Source organism: Oncorhynchus keta, chromosome 10 (genome assembly GCF_023373465.1).
Source record: "Oncorhynchus keta strain PuntledgeMale-10-30-2019 chromosome 10, Oket_V2, whole genome shotgun sequence".
Classification (NCBI taxonomy): domain Eukaryota; kingdom Metazoa; phylum Chordata; class Actinopteri; order Salmoniformes; family Salmonidae; genus Oncorhynchus; species Oncorhynchus keta.
The window spans coordinates 39,284,544-39,306,999 of record NC_068430.1 but is presented as its reverse complement, the minus strand read 5'-3'; the positions used below and the strand labels follow the sequence as shown (position 1 = coordinate 39,306,999).

The window sequence follows — 22,456 nt, the reverse complement described above, 5'->3', positions numbered from 1 at the left end:
TGTCTTAATGCAACATGGAACAACTATATTGTTTACTAACAGATGTATCATAAACATATAGATTCTCAGTGAATGTACAACCATGGCAACCACAATTGTTTGCTTGTCTCTGACACGATCTTATTGGCACTTTTCCCTTGTAACCAGTGAATGGTCTGCATGGGTTGATTGGGTGAAGTTATACGGGGTTTCCTCTAAGGATTATCCTTTTGACAGACAGCAGGGTACACAAACCACCCTGTCTGTCTGTCAGCCCAGATTGCCTTCATACAAATAGGACTGGAGAGGTTGGATGTGGTGTCTCCATCAAATATTCCATCAACTTAATCTACATTCTCTATGTGCCTCCTATCAGACCAAGCAGAAGGCTCCATTGTGAACTGTCTGCATAACGAGGCAATGGGATTGTCTGTTTGCCACCTTTCAATCTAATGTCAGGCTAGTTTTTTGTGTCTGGTTTGGGGACACCATCATTTTAATTTGAGATTTGGAAACGACACAAGCCACTCTCTGAGGTCAGCTCATGCGGCAATGTGTTGATGTGTTGTGCAACATAGCATATGGTGGGAGTAGTGTAGCCTACACTCTTCTCTCTGTGTGTAAAATGTATTTTGCATCACATTCACATTCGTTCATCTCTTGCCACGTCCATGCAGCACCACCTGGTAGTATTACTGGCAACCATTAAAACATAGCATGCTTTGAAATGGCCTTGGAGGTATTTGAATGGACAGATGAAATTGGTGAATAAACCCTTATGCTTTATAAGTCTCCCCTTACATTAACACATAGAGTGCCCCGAGCTAGCATTGGAAAACAGGTACCCAGGGAGAGGGCCAGATGTTCAGTAGTCCCACCTGCAGACCTGCTGTGCCTTGGCAGTTAAAATTCATGTGCTACATATGCTCCCATCACACCGTAGGGAAATAAGCGGCTACAGTAATGATGCAGAGCAGCACTCTACACCGCCGTAGTGGAAACAGGAGAGAAGAACAAAACAGGCATGTGTCCTATGATGGCGCTGCATTGGATAGCCGCCGTGTTATGGGCTCCTGACCAAATCTGCTATTTTGTACACTGATCCTATGACCGAAAACAGCTGTTGGACATCTTAACAGCGATTACTAACCTCGATTTGGATGAAGATTTCGTTGGAAGCTCTGGATGTTATGCTTACCCTGGACCTGGCCCTGATCACTGGGACTCTAAAGAGGAAGCGGTGGGAAAAGAGAGGCAAGCGAGGTGGCGTCATGATGAGACTACATTGGCGAGCATGTAGACCGCCATTGCTCTCTGTTTTGTTGGCAAAAGTACAATCACTAGAGAACATACTGGACGAGCTCCGTTCAGGACCATCCTATCAACGGGACCTGATGAACTATAATATACTCTGTTTCTCAGAGTGTGGCTGAACAAGAACATGGATAATATACACCTTACGGGCTTTTCCATGCATCGTCAAGACCAATGGTAGTTTTGGCTAAGCTGAGAGAGGGAGGGGTGTCTCTTTGTTAACAGCAGCTGGTGCGCAATCTCTAATGTTAGGGAAGTTTTTGCTCGCCTGAGTTAGAATATCTCATGATAAGCTGCAGACCATACTATTTACTAAGAGAGTTTTCGTCTATATTTTTCGTAGCTATATATTTACCACAACAAACTGATGCTGTCACTATGACTGCACTCAACGAGCTGTATAGGGCCATAAGCAAACAAGAAAATGCACTTCCAAAATGCACTTCTGGTTTACCAGCATGTCAACTGTGCAACTAGAGGCAACAAAATGCTAGATCACCTTTACTCCACACACAGAAACGCATATTCCCTCCTATCCTCCTGAACCCTGCTTACAAGGAAAAACTCAAAAAGGAAGTTCCAGTGAAGTGCTCAATATGGAACTGGTCCATTGAAGCGGATGCTAAGGTACATGACTGATTCGCTAACACAGACTGGAATGTCTTCCGGGATTCATCCGATAACACTGAGGAGTTTACCACATCAGTCACTGGCTTCATTAAAAAGAGTATTGACGACGTCGTCCCCACAGTGACCGTAAGTACAGTACATATCCCAACCAAAAGCCATGGATTACAGGCAACATCTGCACTGAACTTAATCCTAGACCTGCCGCTTTTAAGGAATCCCACTACGACCTCTGAGGAGCCATCCAACAGGCAAAGCGTCAATACAGGACTAAAATAAAATCCTACTATACGAGTTCTAACACTTGTTGGATGTGGTAAGGCTTGCAAACTATCACGGATTACAAAGGGAAACCCAGATGCGACCTGTCAAGTGACGCAAGCCTACCAGACAAGCTAAATGTCTTCTATGTTCGCTTCGAGGCAAGCAAACACTGAACTATGCATGAGAGCACCAGCAGTTCAGGCAACTGTGTGATATCATTCTCCGTAGCCAATGTTTGAGTACGACCTTTTAAACAAGTTAACCGGAGGACCAAACAGATTAACAGGACGCATACTCGGAGCATGCGCTGACCAGCTGGCGGGTGTCTTCACTGACATTTTCACCCTCTCCCTGACTCATTCTGTAATACCTACATGTTTCAAGCAGACCACCACAGTCCCTGTGCCCTAGGACGACAAAGTAACCTGTCTAAATGACTATCGCCCCGTAGTGCTCACATCTGTAGCCATGAAATGCTTTGAAAGGCTGGTCATGGCTCACATCAACACCATCACCCCAGACACCCTGGACCCCCTCCAATTCGCATACTACACCAACAGATCCACATATGTGAGAATGCTGTTCCTTGACTACAGCTCAGTGTTCAACACCATAGTGCCCTCTAAGCTCATCACTAAGCTCAGGACCCTGAGACTGAACACCTCCCTCTGCAACTGGATCCTGGACTTTCTGACGGGCCGCCCCAGGTGGTGAAGGTAGACAACAACACATCCACCACATTGACCCTCAACACGGGGGCCCCTCAGGGGTGCGTGCTTAGTCCTCTCCTGTAGTCCCTGTTCACCAACGACTGCGTGGCTGTGCACAACTCCAACATCATCATTAAGTTTCATGATGACACAATGGTGGTATCACCGACGACGATGAGACCACCTATAGAGAGAAGGTCAGTGTCCTGGCAGCGTGGTGCCAGGACAACAACCTCTCCCTCAACGTCAGCATGAGGCTAAGCACATGCACAATCCTAGTGGAAAACCTTTCCACCAGACACCGGGAGATTAATTCACTTTTCAGCAGGACTAAAACACCAAATCTACACTGGAGTGGCTTACTAAGAAGACAGTGAATGTTCCTGAGTGGCCAAGTTATAGTTTTGACTTAAATCTACTTGAAAATCTATGGCATGACCTGAAAATGGTTATCTAGCAATGATCAGCAACCCATTTTGAAAAGAACAATGTGCAAATGTTGGACAATCCAAGTGTGGAAAGCTCGACTTACCCAGAAAGATTCACAGCTGTAATCACTGCCAAAGGTGCTCCTACAAAGTATTGACTCAGGTGTGAATACTTACTTATGAATACTTCTGAAATGAGATATTTGTTTATTTCATTTTTAATCAATGTTTAAAAAATCTACAAACATGTTTTCACTCTGCATTTATGGGGAATTGTGTGTAGATGGGTGAGAGAAAAAAAACATATTTAATCAATTTTGAATTCAGGCTGTAACACAACAAAATGTAGAATAAGTCAAGGGGTATTATGAATACCTTCTGAAGGCACTGAACCTTTATTATCTCGTACTCCTGCACATCGACTCGGTACTGGTACCTCGTGTATTTAGCCCAGTTATCTTTTCTCATTGTGCATTTATTCCTTTTGTTATTATTTTTATTTCTATATTTTTCTCTCTGCATTGAAGGGAAGGGCCTGTAAGCATTTCACTGTTAGTCTACACCTGTTGTTTACGAAGCATGTGACAAATAATACTTGATTTTAAACACTGCTCACATGTATGAGTCCTTCTTGGTTGTCTTTGTAAGAAAAGCCAGAAGTAGGTGAAGGTTGATATCTCAGGCAACAGTTGAATTGTGTTTCTGAGCATAGCCGCGGGAAATAGGGGTGCTGAGGGTGCTGCAGCACCTCCTGAAAAATCTGAATATAAAAACAAATCGCAGCAGCCCTACTCCCAAACATCTTCCAGCAGCTATGTTTCTGAGAGGAGGTAGGCAGCAGGGACTCTGATGAGAGAGGGGTTGTTATTGCACAGGTAGGTGGTGCTGTATGCAAAACCTGAGCATGTGCACCAGGTTTGGATGAAGAGGTAAGTAGACTGGGGGAATCGGGAGGGATTTTCCGTTATAAAGAAATGGGTACAGGAAATGAAGACACATAAATGTTACTAGACCCCACTGGCAGAAAAATACTTAACTCTATTCATCAGTAATATTTCCTGGCAAAAGGGATCAAGCTATTTCAAGCCGGGGCTTAAAATCTCATTGGTTTTGAGTGATCTTTACAAGCCTCCCTCATTTAATATGGGTGGAAAGTTCTGCCAAGGTATATGACATAATTAGGCTGCAGGTATGCACATTTCCCTGAGTTTCCCTACATTTTTTCCCATTCAAGCTCAATAAAGGCACAAATTGATTTGACCAATCAATGCTCTCATTGTTTAGCATGATGTAGCTCATATGTTGTGCATGTGTGTTTAATAACTTACCATTATATGGCACTAAATGTAGCATGACCAAGAAAAACCTGCATCTCAGATTACGTAGAAAACTCTACTTTAGCTGTCTCAGCTTATTGCAGAAGACATATAGAAGAAAGTGAATTGCCAAAGCAATTCAAACCGGTTGTTTCAAGGGAGTCTTTTCTTTCAGCTGTTGGTTAGTTGTTCGTTTGGATAAAGGTATAGTGTGGAAAGGTAAAGTTTCACCGTTCACTATGCATCAGAATAACAACAACAAATCGTAATCTCAAGTAAAACCCGGAGAAAACTGCAGAATCATTCATTCTCGGGTTTGGTGATGATGAGCAAACACAACAACAACAACAACACAACACGTTAATTGCTGCGACCCAAGCAACCCACCAAAAGGAACATTGACATATTGTTTGTCCACCGTGAGACACTGTATAATTTACACTCACTAATGACTGGCCCTTGTAATACAGGCTGAAGGACCACGTCTGTCTCTCGCTTGGCACTTATTCAATGTTCCTCTGAACTCTTCTAATGGATATGATTCTGTCTTTACCACATTGAATTCATATTCCTCTATGCATGCCTGCTAAATCAATTACAACATTTGTTCAGTGTAAAAAAAAAAGATAAAAAAAAAGGTATTGTTCTGTGTTCTCTTCTAGTCAGTCGAAGTCTGGTAAACAATTCACCATTGGCTGCTTAAACCCCGCCCAAAACACAACAAGAATTGTGGATGAATAAGTTGTATACCTTTGAAATATAAAATGGTCTCTCTGTGTGAATAGGTGAAAGGACTGTTGTGAAGAAAAACATATTACCATCGCCATAGGTTCGACCTTGACCTTCAAACTCAATTTGGCTATAAGGACTGCAACTCCCCAGAACCCAGAGGATGTAAAAGGCTGACGGTTTTGACCCCTGACCCCATTTCTTAACTAGGCCGAGGTGCCAAAGTGACCTTCTGACCCAGGAAGCCTTGGCAGGTTGCCTGAGCAACCTCAGATTTAGAAATGATTGACAGGTCCCTGCACTTTATGTTAAAATGAGGCAGCAACACACTTCTCAGCAGAGAACAATGAGAGGGAACACAAGCCTTTATTCAGCTGAGTCTCTAGATCATTAACACTCTCGGCTGTCTGCTTCAAGACCAAACTAGGTTGCTGTCAATGTTGAATGTAACTCATTTATAATATTTGGTGCATTGTATGTATATAATTTCTTCCATAAAATGTTGGTACTGGATTTAGCAAGGGGCCCCTCAATGCATTGTAATAAATGCATCAACCAAATACATGCATTTTTTAAATAAGCATGCCTCCTTTAAAAACAGCGTGCTTCTATTTAAAATACTTTACCTGGTATGGTGTCATTTAGATTATCTGGTAATAAATCTTGACAGCATTTAAAAAAAAAAATTACTTCAGAGACTGCAACAGTAACCATAACTTTTAATTTGGTTGTTACAGAGAATATGTACTCTCCCCAAATGACTATAACATACGGTTTAGCTCTACAGAGCCCATTCTAATCTCCACTAATGTTAGTTAACTGGATCTAGACTAGAAGTGGATGCAAAACGGCAAATCATTTTGATGATTTAACTGACAGTTCGATCATGAGCTTGCTCAAGGGATCTATTAACCATTTGATGACTAGTCTTGCTTAGCTGTTTTCCTGGCTCTTCAGACACCCATCGAACTCCCCATCCCTCCTCCTGCCTGTGATTTTGGTGGCAGCTGTGTGGAGATTGGTTTTGACCCCTGATCCCCACATTAGACGGGATCTCCATGCTGTGTCAGTTATTTAGTGGTGAAAACCAATGGCTGCTCTTGGATTTTGAGAGCGGCAAGCTCGTATTGGGTGACATAAGTCAGTTGCTCAATTCCAAATCGACCCAAACCCCTTCCCCCCAGGCACGGTGTAGAACTGAAAGGATTGGACCAGTATAAAGCAATATTATAATAGCTCCAGTGCTCCACCATGATATCTGGTATTTTTTTCAAAGACAATACCTTTTTAACCATCTTAAAGTATGAAAGAAGATATTGACAACATACAACGCTAAACTGATATTTGTAAAGCCATGCTCCAGTCCAGTGTCATTGATCTTCATTTATATGCTGACACCTTGTGTGTGAACTTGTATGTACACTTGAAGTCGGAAGTTTATATACACTTTAGCCAAATACATTTAAACTCAGTTTTTCACAATTCCTGACATTTAATCAAAGTAAAAATTCCCTGTTTTAGGTCAGTTATGATCACCACTTTATTTTAAGAATGTGAAATGTCAGAATAATATTAGAGAGAACTATTTATTTCAGCTTTTATTTATTTCATCACATTCCCAGTGGGTCAGAAGCTTACATACACTCAATTAGTATTTGGTAGCCTTGCTTTTAAATTGTTTAACTTGGGTCAAATGTTTCGGGTAGCCTTCCACAAGCTTCCCACAATAAGTTGGGTGAATTTTGGCCCATTCCTCCTGACAGAGCTGGTATAACTGAGTCAGGTTTGTAGGCCTCCTTGCTCACACACGCTTTTTCAGTTCTGCCCACAAATTTTCTATAGGATTGAGGTCAGGGCATTGTGATGGCCACTCCAATACCTTGTTTTTGTTTTTAAGCTATTTTTCCTCAACTTTGGAAGTATTCTTTGGGGTCAATGTCCATTTAGAAGTCCCATTTGCGACCAAACTTTAACTTCCTGACTGATGTCTTGAGATGTTGTTTCAATATATGCACATAATTTCCCTCCTCATGATGCCATCTATTTTGTGAAGTACACCAGTCCCTCCTACAGCAAAGCACCCCCACAACATGATGCTGCCACCCTCGTGCTTCATGGTTGGGAAGGTGTTCTTCGGCTTGTAAGCCGCCTCCTTTTTCCTCGAAACATAACAATGGTCATTATGGCCAAACAGTTCTATTTTTGTTTCATCAGACCAGAGGACATTTCTCCAAAAAGTACGATCTTTGTCTCCATGTACAGTTGCAAACTGCAGTCTGGCTTTTTTTATGGCTGTTTTGGAGCAGTGGCTTCTTCTTTGCTGAGCGGCCTTTCAGGTTATGTCGATATAAGACTTGTTTTACTGTGGATATAGATACTTTTGTACCTGTTTCCTCCAGCATCATCACAAGGTCCTTTGCTGTTGTTCTGGGATTGATTTGCACTTTTCGCACCAAAGTCCGTTCATCTCTAGGAGACAGAACGCGTCTCCTTCCTGAGCGGTGTGAAGGCTGCGTGGTCCCATGGTGTTTATACTTGCGTACTATTGTTTGTACAGATGAACGTGGTATCTTTAGGCGTTTGGAAATTGCTCCCAAGGATGAACTAGACTTGTGGAGGTCTACAAATTTGTTTCTGAGGTCTTGGCTGATTTCTTTTGATTTTCCCATGGTGTCAAGCAAAGAGGCACTGCGTTTGAAGGTAGGCCTTGAAATACATCCACAGGTACACCTCCAATTTAGTCAAATTATGTCAATTAGCCTATCAGAAGCTTCTAAAGCCATGACATCATTTTGGGGAATTTTCCAAGCTGTTTAAAGGCACCGTCAACTTAGGTGTATGTAAACTTCTGACCCACTGGAATTGTGATACAGTGAATTCTAAGTGAAACAATCTGTCTGTAAACAATTGCTGAAAAGATTACCTGTGTCATGCACAAAGTAGATGTCCTAACCGACTTGCCAAAACTATAGTTTGTTAACAAGAAATTTGTTGAGTGGTTGAAAAATTAGTTTTAATGACTCCAGCCTAAGTGTATGTACATTTTTGACTTCAACTGCATATCTATGTACAGGTAACTGCCAAAATAAAGGAAACACCAACATAAAGTGTCTTATTAATAGGGAGTTGGGCCACCACAAGCCAGAGCGGCTTCATAGATGCCATAGTGTCTGAAACTCTATGGGAGGGATGTGACACCATTCTTCCACAAGAAATTCCATCATTTGGTGTTTTTTTGATGGTGGTGGAAAACACTGTCTCGGGTGATGCTCCATAATCTCCCATAAGTGTTCAATTGGGTTGAGATCTGGTGACAGAGAAGGCCATGGTATATGGTTTACATAGTTTCCATGCTCATCAAACCATTCAGTGACCACTCGTGCCCTGTGGATGGGGGCATTGCCATCCTATGGGATTGTAGCCATGATAGCCAAAATAATGGCCTTGCCCAGCATTTTTATACATGACCCTATTTATTTTTTTATTTAACCTTTATTTAACTAAGCATGGTGGAATGTAAATTGCTTAATTAACTCAGGAACTAACTCTAACTCAGGAACCAAACCTGTGTGGAAGCACCTGCTTTCAATATACTTTGTATCCCTCATTTACTCAAGTGTTCCCCTTATTTTATTTTGGCAGTTACTTGTATTTACAGATATTAAACCTGTATTCATGTGGAAACCCTCTCTGTCTCTGTCCCACAGCGGAGCCCTTGGTGCAGGTGGATGGCAAGCCTAGCTGCTGCTTCTTCAAGTTCAGCCCCAAGCTCATGTTCACCAAGGTTCTGAAGGCTCAGCTGTGGGTGTACCTACGGCCGCTACAGCAGACCTCCACCATCTACCTGCAGATCCTCAGGCTGAAGCCCGTCACGGAGCAGGGCAGCCGCCACATCCGGATCCGCTCGCTGAAGATCGAGCTCAACTCCCGTGTGGGCCACTGGCAGAGCATCGACTTCAAAAACGTGCTGCAGAACTGGTTCAAGCAGCCGCACACCAACTGGGGGATCGACATCAACGCCTTCGATGAGAGCGGCAACGACCTAGCAGTGACCTCGCTAAGACCGGGGGAGGAAGGGCTGGTAAGGACCCTCAGACCTGTCGCAGCCTTACCCACTGACACAATGACACTTTGGCCTTTTATAAATGAGATTTGCTCACCTCCTGCGTCCTCTCTAGCCTCCTTTTGAACAAGGTCAAAGTTAATCGAGGAGGGTCGGCGAGGAGAGTGAACGTGAATGTCAATGCGCTTGTTTGAATTGAGACGGTCCTTCTCCACTCACGCGTCATTAGACTAATTACGTTTACGGGGTGGATCCCCAGATAAATGTGTAAAGTGTTAAAAACAAATTCAGTTGTGCAAGACATTTTATAGATACAACAATACGCAGCATATTGTTTTTAAACGTGCATGACAAAACAAGGGCTGATGTTATAAACCTTTATCAAGGGGGTGTGGCAGATTTCAAAACTCTTCCATGGTAGGATACACATGAGTATCATCGATGAAAGGTGGTTATCGAGGAGGGGAGGACACTCTTCCGTTTGCCTACTAATGAATTGACACTCCTCGACTACTCGACCACTTATTTGTTTCCGGGTCTCGGAGGAGAGGATGGTCTTTTGCCCAAATGAGAAACACCCAATGTAAAGGAATCTCTCCTCGATCCCTGGCATCCTCTCTTCATGCCTCTTTCTCAAAATGCATTGGAAAAGAAGGTCTAAACGGAGGGACCTTGGACCTTCTCCTCCAATAAGTTTGAGAAATAGGCAGCGAGATAGGAAGAAGAAGAATCAAGGAAAGATCACTTGAGAGCCATTGGCAGGGCCGGCTCTAGCCTTTTTGGGGGCCCTAAGCGAGATTTGTTTGGGCCCCAGCTAGCCAATCTCAAACCCAAATTACTACATACAGTAAGTCAAGTTTCTTCCCCATTAAGCATCACGAAATGGTAACCCACTAGTAATTTAATTTGGTTCAGCTCTTCACAGCATGGCCCAGGGGTTGACTCTGGCCTCTCAGCCAATGAATCCTTGCACAGCAGCAAGCTCTGTTTTTCTTAAGGAGAAGAAGAAAGACAGAGGCCTGTGTACAAAAATAAAACAAAACACAAAAAGTAAAGAAAGAGGCAAACTCCCCTCTGAACCTATATTTTTTTGCTTTCCCCCATAGCAACAAAAGCCCTAAAGCGCAAGCTGATGTGGGTTGACCCTTCTGGACTCAGCTTATTTATTCTGTGGAAAGCATCACAAAAAACTACTCAAGTCTAAATTGGGATTTCTGTGGAGATATGAGGGCTTTGTAAAATAAACATGCTGGAGTAAAATATTCGCTGCTCTCGCATGCCCAAGGGTCAAGGTTATGGTAACCTGTGGATGACTCCAGGGATCATAGATCAAGCTCAGCGTATAGAATGTTGGCCATTCAATTTATGTTAACAGAGGTCAGCTTTGTATCAACTGATACGACTGACATCCTCCCCTCAGTATTATGTGTCTTTAAAACCCAGGGTTGGGTAGGCCACTTTTTAAATGTAATCCGTTACATTTACTAGTTACATGTCCAAAATCATACTCAGTAACCTAACTTTTAGATTACCCAAACTCAGTAACGTAATCAGATTATGTTCTCTGTGGCCGACGTGAGTAAGACATTTATGATGACATCCCGCATCTTTAGAGCATGTGCAGACCAGCTGGGTGAAATGTTTACGGACATACTTAATCTCTCCCTATCCCAGTCTGTTGTCCCCACTTGGTTCAAGATGTCCACCATTGTTCCTGTACCCCAAAAAGCAAAGGTACAGAGCCTTCGGAAAGTATTCAGACCCCTTGACTTTTTCCACATTTTGTTACATTACAGCCTTATTCTAAAATGGATTCAATTAATACAAAAATCCTCCGCAATCTTCACACAATACCACATAATGACAAAGTAAAAAAGGTGTTTTAGAAATGTTTGCAAATGTATTACAAATAAAAAACAGAAATACCTTATTTACATAAGCATTCAGCCCCTTTGCATTGAGACTCGAAATTGAGTTTCTCGACTCCAGCGTCGGTCGTTACAGAATGCAGCACCCATCATACGAAGCATCGGGGAGAGCTGGCGTTCTGGTGGGTGATGACGTCGGGTCCGGGGGCCGCTATTGATGGAACCGGGGGTGCCTAAGCCAGCTCTTCTGGCTGTCACGCCCTAGCTGGCTCGAGAGGTTCTTGCCCCGGTTGCTCAGGAGGCGCCCATCCCACGTCGGGCCTCAGCCGGATCGTCTGTTTTTTACGCCCAGCCGGCTTGTCAGGCTGCTACGCCTCCACCGGATCATCGGGCTCCCACGCCTCAGCGGGATCGACAGGCTTTCACATCCCAGCCGGATCGTCGGGCTCCTATGCCTCAGCCGGCTCGCCAGACTCCCATGCCTCTGTCGGTTCGTCGGGAGTTTACGCCCAGCCGGTTTGTCCAGCGCCCGTGCCTCGGCAGGCACGCCTAGGTGGGACGCCGGAGATGGGGACATGACAAATATAGGCGAGGTAATAAACAGGTGATTGAGTCCAGGTGAGTCCAATAATCACTGATGCTCGTGACGTGGGGAAGGCAGGTGTGTGTAATGATGGAAGCCTGGCACCTTCGAGTGCCAAGGAGGGGGAGGCAGGCGTGACACTGACAGAGCTGGAGAAGATCTGCAGAGAAGAATGGGAGAAACTCCCCAAATACAGGTGTGCCAAGCTTGTAACGTCATACCCAAGAAGAATCAATGCTGTAATTGCTGCCAAATGTGCTTCAACATATTACTGACTAAATGGTCTGAATACTTATGTAAATGTGATATTTCCATTTTTTATTTGTAATACATTTCTAAAAACTGTTTTTGCTTTGTCATTATTGGATGTTGTGTGTAGAATGATGAGGGAACAAAAACTATTTAATACATTTTAGAATAAGGTTGTAATGCAACAAAATGATGTAAAAGTCAATGAGTCAGAATACTTTCTGAAGGCACTGTTTTTATTTATTTAACTAGGAAAGTCAGTTAAGAACAAATTCTTATTTACAATGACGACTGTAACTGAACTAAATTACTATCTCCCCGTAGCCCTCACTTCTGTCATCATGAAGTGCTTTGAGAGGCTAGTTACATAAAATGTTTTGTCATTTAGGAGACGCTTTTATCCAGAGCGACTTACAGGAGCAATTAGGGTTAAGTGCTTTGCTCAAGGGCACATAGACAGATTTTTCACCGAGTTGGCCCAGGGATTTGTCTACCTGCCCCCATCATATCACCTTCACCTTACCCGCCACCCACTACAATTTGCATACCGCCCCAACAGATTCATGGATGAAAATCGCCATCGCACTGCACACTGCCCTATCCCATCTGGACAAGAGGAATATGTATTTAAGAATGCTGTTCATCGACTACAGCTCAAACTTCAACACCACATTGCCCTTCAAAATCATCACTAAGCTCGGGGCCCTGGGTCTGAACCCCGCACTGTGCAACTGAGTCCTGGACTTCTGGACGGGCCGACCTCAGGTGAGGGTAAGCAACAACATCTCTGCTACGCTGATCCCCAACATGGGGGCCCCACAAGGGTGCATGCTCAGCGCCCTCCTGTACTCCCTGTTCACCCATGACTGCGTGGCCACTCACATCTCCAACTCAATCATCAAGTCTGCAGATGACACAACAGTGGTATGCCTGATCACCAATAATGACGAGACAGCCTACAGGTAGGAGGTGAGGGCCCTGGTGGAGTGGTGCCAGGAAAATAACCTATCCCTCAAAGACAACAAAACCAAGGAGCTGATCATGAACTTCAGGAGACAGCAGAGGGGGAACGCCTCCATCCATATCGATGGAACCAAAGTGGAGAGGGTGAAAAGCTTCAAGTTCCTCTGCATGCACATCACTGACAACCTGAAATGGTCCATCCACACAGATAGTGTGGTGAAGGCAGCGCAACAGTGCCTCTTCAACCTCAGGAGGCTGAAAAAATTTGGCTTGGCCCCAAAGACCCTAGTGAACTTCTACAGATGCGCCATTGAGAGCATCCTGTTAGGCTGTATAACCGCCTGGCAACAGCGGGGCTCTCCAGAGGGTGGTGCGGCTGCCCAGCGCATCACCGGGTGCACACTGCCTGTCCTCCAGGACATATACAGCACACCCAGGGTCACAGGAAGGCCAAGAAGATCATCAAGGTCCTCAGCCACCCGAGCCAAGGCCTGTTCATCCCGCTACCATCTAGAGGTCGGAGACAGTACAGGTGCATCAAAGCTGGGACCGAGAGGCTGAAAAACAGCTTCTATCTCCAGGCCATCAGCCTGTTAAATAGTCACAACTAGCCGGCCCCGACTTGTACCCTGCCTGAACTTTAGTGACTGTTACTAGTCAGCTACCACCCGGTACTCAACCCTGCACCATGCTGCCCTATGTACATAGTCATTGAACACTGGTCACTTGAATAATGTTTACATACTGTTTTAACCACTTCATGATGTACAGTATATACTGTATTCTAGTCCAGGCTCATCCTATATAACTACTGCTGTAAACACCTTTTCTATTCATATACTGTCCACAATGTCTCCACACCATCAGTATATTTATATTCCGGACTCTGACATTGCTCGTTCTAATATTTATATATTTCTTAATTCCTTTCTTCATATTTTTGGAATTTGTGTGTATTGTTAGGTATTACTACACTAGGAACATAAGAATTTCACTACACCCGCGATAACATCTGCAAAATATGTGAATGCGACCAATACAATTTGATTCGATTTTTTGGGATTACTCTGTTACTTTTGGATTTCTTTCCCCTTTAAGAGGCATTAGAAGAACGCAAAAAATATCCATCAAATGTATTTGATGTATCATCACAATGGTCTCTGGTGGAACAAACTTCAATTTGTGCCTATTTTCAATGCTGATTGAATGTCATTGAGAAAACAGAAAGGTGTAAATGCATTTTTTCACAAACATCCTTTCTGAATTTAAAAGTAATCCAATAAGTAACCAAGTTTTTCAAAAGGTATCTGTAATCTGATTACAATATTTTTTCCTGGTAACGTAACTGATTAGTAACAGTTTTTTGGTAATCAGATTACATGTAACTGATGACATGTAATTGGTTACTCTCCAACCCTGTTAAAACCATAGGTAGTAAGAGAAGTGCATCGGTTTGAGTTTTCCTCCAGTGATGTTAATCGTCCCAGTACTCCAGGTTTTTTCCTAGAAGCATTACTCGCCTCACTGTTGAGTTCTATCTTAATCACCTCCTTTCTCCTCCTGTCCTCGCTCCTTTCCCCTCCCCCTCCCCTGACTCCAGCAGCCGTTCCTGGAGGTTAAGGTTCTCGAGACGACCAAACGTTCCCGACGTAACCTGGGACTGGACTGTGACGAGCACTCCACTGAATCCCGCTGCTGCCGCTACCCGCTAACGGTGGACTTTGAGGCTTTCGGCTGGGACTGGATCATCGCTCCCAAGCGCTACAAGGCCAACTACTGTTCGGGCCAGTGCGAATACATGTTCATGCAGAAGTATCCACACACCCACCTGGTACAACACGCCAACCCCAGAGGCTCAGCAGGGCCCTGCTGTACCCCCACTAAGATGTCGCCCATCAACATGCTCTACTTTAACGACAAGCAGCAGATCATCCACGGCAAGATCCCTGGCATGGTGGTGGACAGGTGTGGCTGCTCTTAGACCCAACGGAAGTCATGCATAATCGTGCACGCCTAACTCCACATCATTTCCACCCAAAACCCTGACTAAGCGCTCCTCTGGCACCAGACTTTATCCCCCTTCTCACTCCGCCACAAAAAAATCCCATGGGACCTCCATTCTCTTAGTTATTCATTTTAGTCAAACGTAAAAATGAAATATGAAATGAAGATAGGACTGAGGCTGAGTGGTAGAAATATATATTGAATATTATAAAGGGGATGTGTCTGTGGAGCAGCTTGAGAAACTTATGGTAAATAAGACAAAACTATGTTTTAGGTGTTTGTTCGTTTTGTGGTTGGTTTTCTTCAAAAAAAAGTTTGAAAGAAAATGTCTATCAGGTTTTTTGAAAAGATGGTGTCTTTGTTGAAATGTCCTGGATAGTGGATCCAGGCTGATGGAGGGAGACATTCCTAAGCAGTTACAGTATATTATCATTTCCCCACATCTTTACTTCCAAGCAAATTCAGTTCTGAGGTGAGGGGCCAAACTGTTTTATCTGTGTAAAAAATGCTTTATTCACATATTATACTCCTATCAATGGGATTTGTTTCACAACCAAGACATTTATAGACAGTGCCAATAGAGGGGGACTTTGTCTAATAATTACCAGTGCTATTGTGCAATGCTTCATTTTTAGCATCTTTGTCATTACAAAACAAATCTCCCTTACTTGTCTACTTTTAGACTTAAAAGTTTATGAAATTAATCCAACATTTTATGAAACTAATGTTCTAAAGGTTTAAAGTGTTGAGATCCAAAGCCAAACACTGTGCCCTTTGAACCCGTTCACAGTTATTTTGAGAAAAATAAGAAAATAAATGAGTTAGTTCACTACCTTTAAAGGGGCAGTGCAGTCAAACACGTGATTTCCCTATGTTTTATATTATTACCACACTGAGGTTGGAATAATATTGTGAAAACTATGATAATACCCTTTTAGTGTAAGAGCTGTTTGAAAAGGCCGCCTGGCAACACCTGGTGATGTCGCCAGGCGGTATGAGTTAATAAACCAATAACAGAGAGTTTGCCCTCCTCTCTGACAATGGGCAAGTTCATTTTGCCTGGCCCGGTGCCCCGTGTAGGTGGAGTTTGTACATTTTAGACCATTCCATTGGTCCTTACGTGAAATCTCCAGCCACCCGGGGCACCGAGGCAGGCCAAACGAACTTGCCCAATAACAGCAAGTTTTCAGGTTACATGTCCTTCCCATTAGCCTCCTCCAATTAGGCTCCTCACTCAGACCACTCAAATTCCTTCTTGAGAAATAGCTATTTTTGTTTATTTTGAATATTTCAATTGAAAACAATCACAGTAAGGTACTTAATTGATACCAATAAAATATTGGAAATTGAGATAAAAACACCTGCAATGGACCTTTAAAAGTGAACAGTTGTAATACACATTCTGTTTTACTGCAGAAGCTCATAACAGCTCAGGTGACCTCAATATCAACCTGCACACAATGTTTAGATGAACTAAGACAAACATGTCAAAGCTACACCCATAAAACCTTCTGGTTGGTCTAGGGCACGCAATTTTAGAATTCAAGATTTGGCTTGTTAGATTTTTGTATAGCCCATCTTTGGATATCTATTACATATCAACTAAATCAAGAATTTAAAATCAAGAATATGGGAATCATGCAAGGGTGCCAGTTTACACTACTGTAATTGTCAGATTATTTTGTATGGAGTAAATTCACAGTGAAAGGGAATCCCACAAGTACATTGACTAACCTGGTCCACATGACTATAGCCTACTTAGGCGGTGTTTACACAGGCAAGCAAATTCTGATCTTTTCCCCACTAATTGGTCTTTTAACCACTCACAGATCTTTTTCAGAATGGACCTGATTGATCAGAAGAGAGATTAGTGAAAAAAAGATCAGACTTGGGCTACCTGTGTAAACGCAGCCTTATATACTTCTGTCGTTTTCACTCTGCACACTGTGCATTTACCATTCCCATTTACACAAACAAACCTAATGATCAGAGGACCAAATTTATTCTGACAAGTTGCTATGGTGTGAATGTTAAGATGGTCGTGGCAAATAACACAACCTTGTGTTGGAAAGAAAATCAAATGCCTGATTGACATAGGCCTTCATACTAGTAAGTAAAGGGAAGAAGAGCTAGATTGTGAGTCATATAGAAAATAAGGAACATTGATACGGACAAGAATACAGCTGAAATGCCATTTCTAGTTTAGAGAGAACATATATTTTGATTGAATATCTCAATGCCCCCACCCCCCACCTCAACTGCATCTGTAACATGCAGTAAATATTGGAAGTGCTTGAACAGAGTGTAGATTAGAAAGTCTGTCTTGTCTCCTGGATGTCAAAGCGAAGATATCCCTTTGTTAAAAACGAAAGCACTATGCTGTTGGATAAAGGAAGAGCCTTCTGACATTATATATAAATAATATATGTATATAATAAAAAGGGGTACAAAAAATACTTTCTGGGCACTACCTTACCAACAATAAATTTTGCACTATGGGACGTTCATGGCGTGAGGAGTCGTGTTGTTTGTATTTTACCTTATCGAGCACAAGAGCTTTTACAATTGAAAAAAGAACGGTCCAAGCGTCTGGCGATACACCATGTGGATAGACTAGTGAGCCTTTCACTTCTTTTGTTACCATCACACTTTCATGACTTCCTTTTCGTCTGAAGCGGAGGCCTGTCCATATTCTCACGCTCCTCTTACACTCATCTCAGAAACCTGGACTGACCAGCGGCCAAAAGGCCTCCCGGGGTGATAAGTCGTGTGTTACAAGTGTCTGGACCGATGAACATAGAACGCTTTAAACTGGAAATGCCCCTCCGTCAACTTCAATCAATCTGTCATCAACTCTGAGAGACTTTTGTCCTTTTGAATTTGAGCGACTTGTGTTGACAGTCTAACCACAGACATGTTTTGCCTTTGTGTGTTTTGAGTGAAAGTGCCCATATTAGAATGGGAAAAAGTATCCAGGGATCGTTAGCCAAAGTAGAGGATGATATGTGTGCTGTAACTTTTGTAACTGCAGGAATATATATGCTAAACAATTTCAAAGGAAGAAAAAAAACGTGGTATGGGCAGCGGTTGGAAACAATTCAACTGGTCAAGTGTCTCTGTATTTATTAAGATCAAATCAATGAATTTCAAAGTATGTCTACCTCACTTCAGCATTCTGTTATAAATTTGACAGTTAAGTTTTGTTATGAGTTAATCTGTGCAAACTTGTAACCTGGATAGTAAACCCAAAAAAGTAGACTAAAGCCACAGGGTCACCTTGGTCTCAAGTCAAGATTGAGTAATTGACAGCTGAGTTCAAAAGAGTGACTGAAGCAAATAGCTAAAGGTAATGTATACTGACAAAAGAAGAAGAAAATGGCTGTGCCCAGGACCATGGCTGAACTCTGGTTAATGCTGTGGATAAAGTTGCATTTTGAATTTTTGTGTCTGTATACTGGTATGTGTAAGAAAGTGTTTTCATATATATAAAACTATGAGAGGAAATCTCTATGTAAATAAATACCCAAATGTTGACATTTTATGTTTTGGACAGGTTCTCCGCTTCCGTTTTTGCCAACTTTCTTTTGCTTTCATTTGTTCATCATGTTGTATAGATAAAATTCACCCCAACATTGTAGTTTAATGGTTGTGCATATTAATAATTGTTCCATTGTTTTTTCTTTTTTTGTTATTTGTTTTCTGTCTTATTTTGTACAATAAATCATTTATTTAGCTTTACGAAATTCACGGCTGATTGATTGACCTTTCCCTGTGTTTCTCTGGCTACCCCTACCCTAGCCCACTGCCACACCTTACTTGTGGCATTTACAGCTCCTAACTTATAAACACACCTGTCATGGGTCACACAAAATGCATTTAAGAGGTCAGGTACTGCCTGGTGGCATCCTGACTCTTGGGATGGGTGAGGGTAACAGGAAACTCTTGACATGAATTCTGAGGCTAATTGGTGGAAGAGAGAGAGGAGGAGAGAAACAGGCCGAAGAGAAAGGTTTAGTGTTGGGAGGCCATTGTTTAGATTTTGTACGGGATCTAGCATGACCCAATTAATATGTCACCTGCTAGGACGGCCTCTCATCAACCTAATTTAGCGAATCAATGGGGGACAAATGAGACTGAACACGGAGCTCTTTACTGATGCAAATGCACACAGACCACCCACCCCAGAGAAGAGAACATTGACGCCAGCAATGACATAAACCGTACAACATGCTCACACAAAAACGTTTCCAAACAAAACATTCACACCCTCATCTGCCCATAATCACACACACTGAAAATCAAACTCACCTATGCACACACATAGCTAGATATTTACAACTCATTTCTGGCCTATATGGACCACTAAAAGCCACAGGGTACCTGTTCTCAGTCAATGTCGTCTTCAATGAAAAACAGTCAAACTAGTAGCGTACAGATCATTTGAGGGCGGGGGGGAGAGACCTCAACGTCATGCTGCCAAAGGACAATCAGATCCCCTCAGGTAAGCTACAAGTGACAGGCACTGGTTAAAGTGCTAAAGTGGCAATTATTTAGCTTTGTCCAACTTCCACAACTACTCCTTATCATCATTAGTCATTTACATTATCACAAACATTACAGCGAAATTTGTCACTATACTATAACACATAAAACATTAAACCACTGACAACAGCTACAAATCATAAAATATACCTGTTTAAATGCACTCGAGGGGAAAACAGGAAAAATATTAAAATCTTACAAAACTCCCAAGAAAGAGGGTTGGGAGGTTTATGATTGCAGCAACAGCCATAAAGTGAAGAAAAGTTAATTGAAGGTAAATTGGGGGCAGCCCTCAATAGGATTGATTGCTGAACACAGTAATCAGTAACACCTTTGTGTCCTGCTCAATAACAGACCAGTGTTCAGAGAGGGAGGTTGTTCAAGAAAAATCACACTTGTTCACTTGTGTGAAGGATGAAAGAGTCCAATTCTGCCCATTTCAGGGACGCTTCAACTTCCAAGTGATAATTGCCTCCATCCCAAATGACTGTCTCAGGGAAAATTCAAGTGTTTTGGTTAAATTGTTTAAATATGAAGAGAAAAAAAACAGTATCGGTGGTGTTAGTAGGTATTGCTGGTGCTATAGCATATGCTTAAGGAGACTTTTAGCTGGAGTTTGATTGAAATGATATTGTGAAATGTAGTAAGAACAATGTCAGAAGTCCAATAACAGTCATGTTTTATTACAGATCTAGAAATGATCTATTCATTATTAACTGTTTACAAACCCACTTAGCAAACGTGTTAAAGGGATAGTTCATCCAAATTAAAAATCACAGTGTAAGGAAAACAATATGAAAGGAGTCTTTGGAAAAGCAGAGACCACAACAATCCATGCTTTTGTTTACCCTGGCTCACAACCCCAAATGCCAACTAGAGTTTATGTTCAAAAATCAATGCCAAGTCAATACTTCATGTTTGAAATGCTATGCCTAAATCATCCCAAAGTGTCTGAAATGTATTTTGTAGCACTATTAAATTACTGTAAGATGATGCATTTATCATTATGAAGTTAGCATAAGTGTGCAGCCAGGAATCCAAACTGGCAAACTATTGAAGTGCGTATCTGCTATAACAATGAATTCCCAACTGAAAAGTAGCTTAGTGCCTCCACACTTGTTACAGCATGTCCACTGAGTGACATGTCACAAACCTGGTGTAGTGGTACCACAACACCTGGATTGCAGGAAACTATTGACAGGTTTAGCTATATGTTGTTTAGTTATTAAAATCCCTGCCAGGGAACATCAACCCTTTCTCCCCTCGAGAGCAGAGCAGATACAGCAGGACCATCCCTCCCCTGGAGGAGTTCCTTTAACACCTGAAGGGGTACACAGACTTATTTCCCAACAGCAATAGGACAAGTTTACTCAAGGGTTGTTAGGACACTTGTGGGAAATTGGATAAGATCTTTAATTTCAAACTTTTACATAGTGTAAAGATTATTTCTTACTGAACAGCACAGGTTGGTATTTTACCACTGTAAAACAAGAGTAACAAGTTTAAAAAAAAAATACAAAATTAAATCATTAAAAAAGTACAAATATAAAATTGAATCAATTGTTTCCAAATCGGTCTGCTCGTTTCCTCTTCTTTACCTGAAATGGGGGGGGGGAGGTGAACATGTAAGGAACATTCTACATCATTGTCATGTGTTTCAAATGTATACAGAAGAGCATATACAGAATTAATTGTAAATTGTGACTCAGAATTTATATTTGTGGAATATGCATGTGCAACAATAATAGAGCTTTCTTATCAAGTGAGATTAGAATTGCTGAATTGTCATTTAAATGACGGGGTGGTGGTGAGGAAGCAGAAACATCACATCAGAGTATTAAGTTAGTATCAAAACAAGCAGGCCTGATACCTGCAACATTAAACTGCAGGCATCATCCTTACATATATGTTTTAGTAATTTGATTACTTATTTAAGCAAAATCATTAATAACCACATTGTATGTAACAGCAGAACTAAGCAATGCACAAAACACTAACTGCTTGTCATTGCTGGATGACTATATAGGTCATCGACATGCTCCGATACCATCTGGAATTCCTTTGTGTATGTTCAAGGGAACATCAATCATTCAAGACATTTTCAAAAAACTCAAGGTAGAAACTTTGGGAACTGTAAAGTTAGACTCTATGCCTGTATACCCCTATGAACTTTGGAAACAATTACCAAGAATATGAATTGTGGAATGTGGAAATTAAGCAATCATTTACACTTGTTAAAGATGACTCACATTACATTTACCCAACAGATTTGACACATCTATTGACTCAAAATAGGTTCATAACATCAAATAAAATGTTTGATTTTGCCTAAATATTGAGGCAATGCCCAATTCTTCTTCTTTCAGAACTTTGCTATTCTTCATTCTTTTTCTGTTCTAAAACATTCTAATAGCAACTTACAAAACATTCTTATACCCTCCTTCCCAACACACAACTATGTGAACATTTCAGTCGCTTATTTTGAATGTTTCTCACAACAGTGTTTGATCACTTACAAATCTGTCCCACCAGCTCTCTTTTGGCAACAACAAGAACATGAAAACAAAACCTTTTGTACCTCGCTATCTTCGGCCCCAACTACAGCAGCAGCAGTGAGAATCCCAAACCTCTCCTTCCTCTTTTTCAGCTTCTCGTCCACTTCAACCTGCAACACAACATCAGAAATGGATGAGAAGACTTAGTCTTTTGGAAAAGCAATAAATAAATGACATTCCGCTGACAGAAATGCCAAAATACATTGAGTAAGGGGGAAGAAAAATACCCCCAAATTCTGGGTGTAAATTAAAAGGCTGAAAA

The 22,456-nt window shown here is 42.0% G+C and overlaps 2 protein-coding genes across 4 annotated transcripts in view; one reads left to right on the top strand and one right to left on the bottom strand.

The window, feature by feature from the left end:
* The window catches only part of LOC118388680 (growth/differentiation factor 11-like), a 57,574-nt gene extending 37,970 nt beyond the window's left edge, over positions 1–19,604 (top strand). The window contains exons 2-3 of one of the 2 annotated variants that reach the window (XM_035778026.2): positions 9,075–9,448; positions 14,694–19,604. In XM_035778026.2, the coding sequence (XP_035633919.1) occupies positions 9,075–9,448; positions 14,694–15,074 (755 nt within the window). In that variant the 3' untranslated portion in view covers positions 15,075–19,604. The remainder of the gene's footprint in view (positions 1–9,074; positions 9,449–14,693) is intronic. The other variant, XM_035778028.2, reaches the window with a different exon arrangement.
* A 697-nt stretch (positions 19,605–20,301) lies between these two features.
* The window catches only part of sarnp (SAP domain containing ribonucleoprotein), a 58,570-nt gene continuing 56,415 nt past the window's right edge, over positions 20,302–22,456 (bottom strand). For both annotated transcript variants that reach the window (XM_035778029.2, XM_035778030.2), the window contains exons 10-11: positions 22,218–22,304; positions 20,302–21,237 (exon numbers count right to left, since the gene is read on the bottom strand). In XM_035778029.2, coding sequence (XP_035633922.1) covers positions 21,196–21,237; positions 22,218–22,304 — 129 coding nt within the window. In that variant the 3' untranslated portion in view covers positions 20,302–21,195. The remainder of the gene's footprint in view (positions 21,238–22,217; positions 22,305–22,456) is intronic.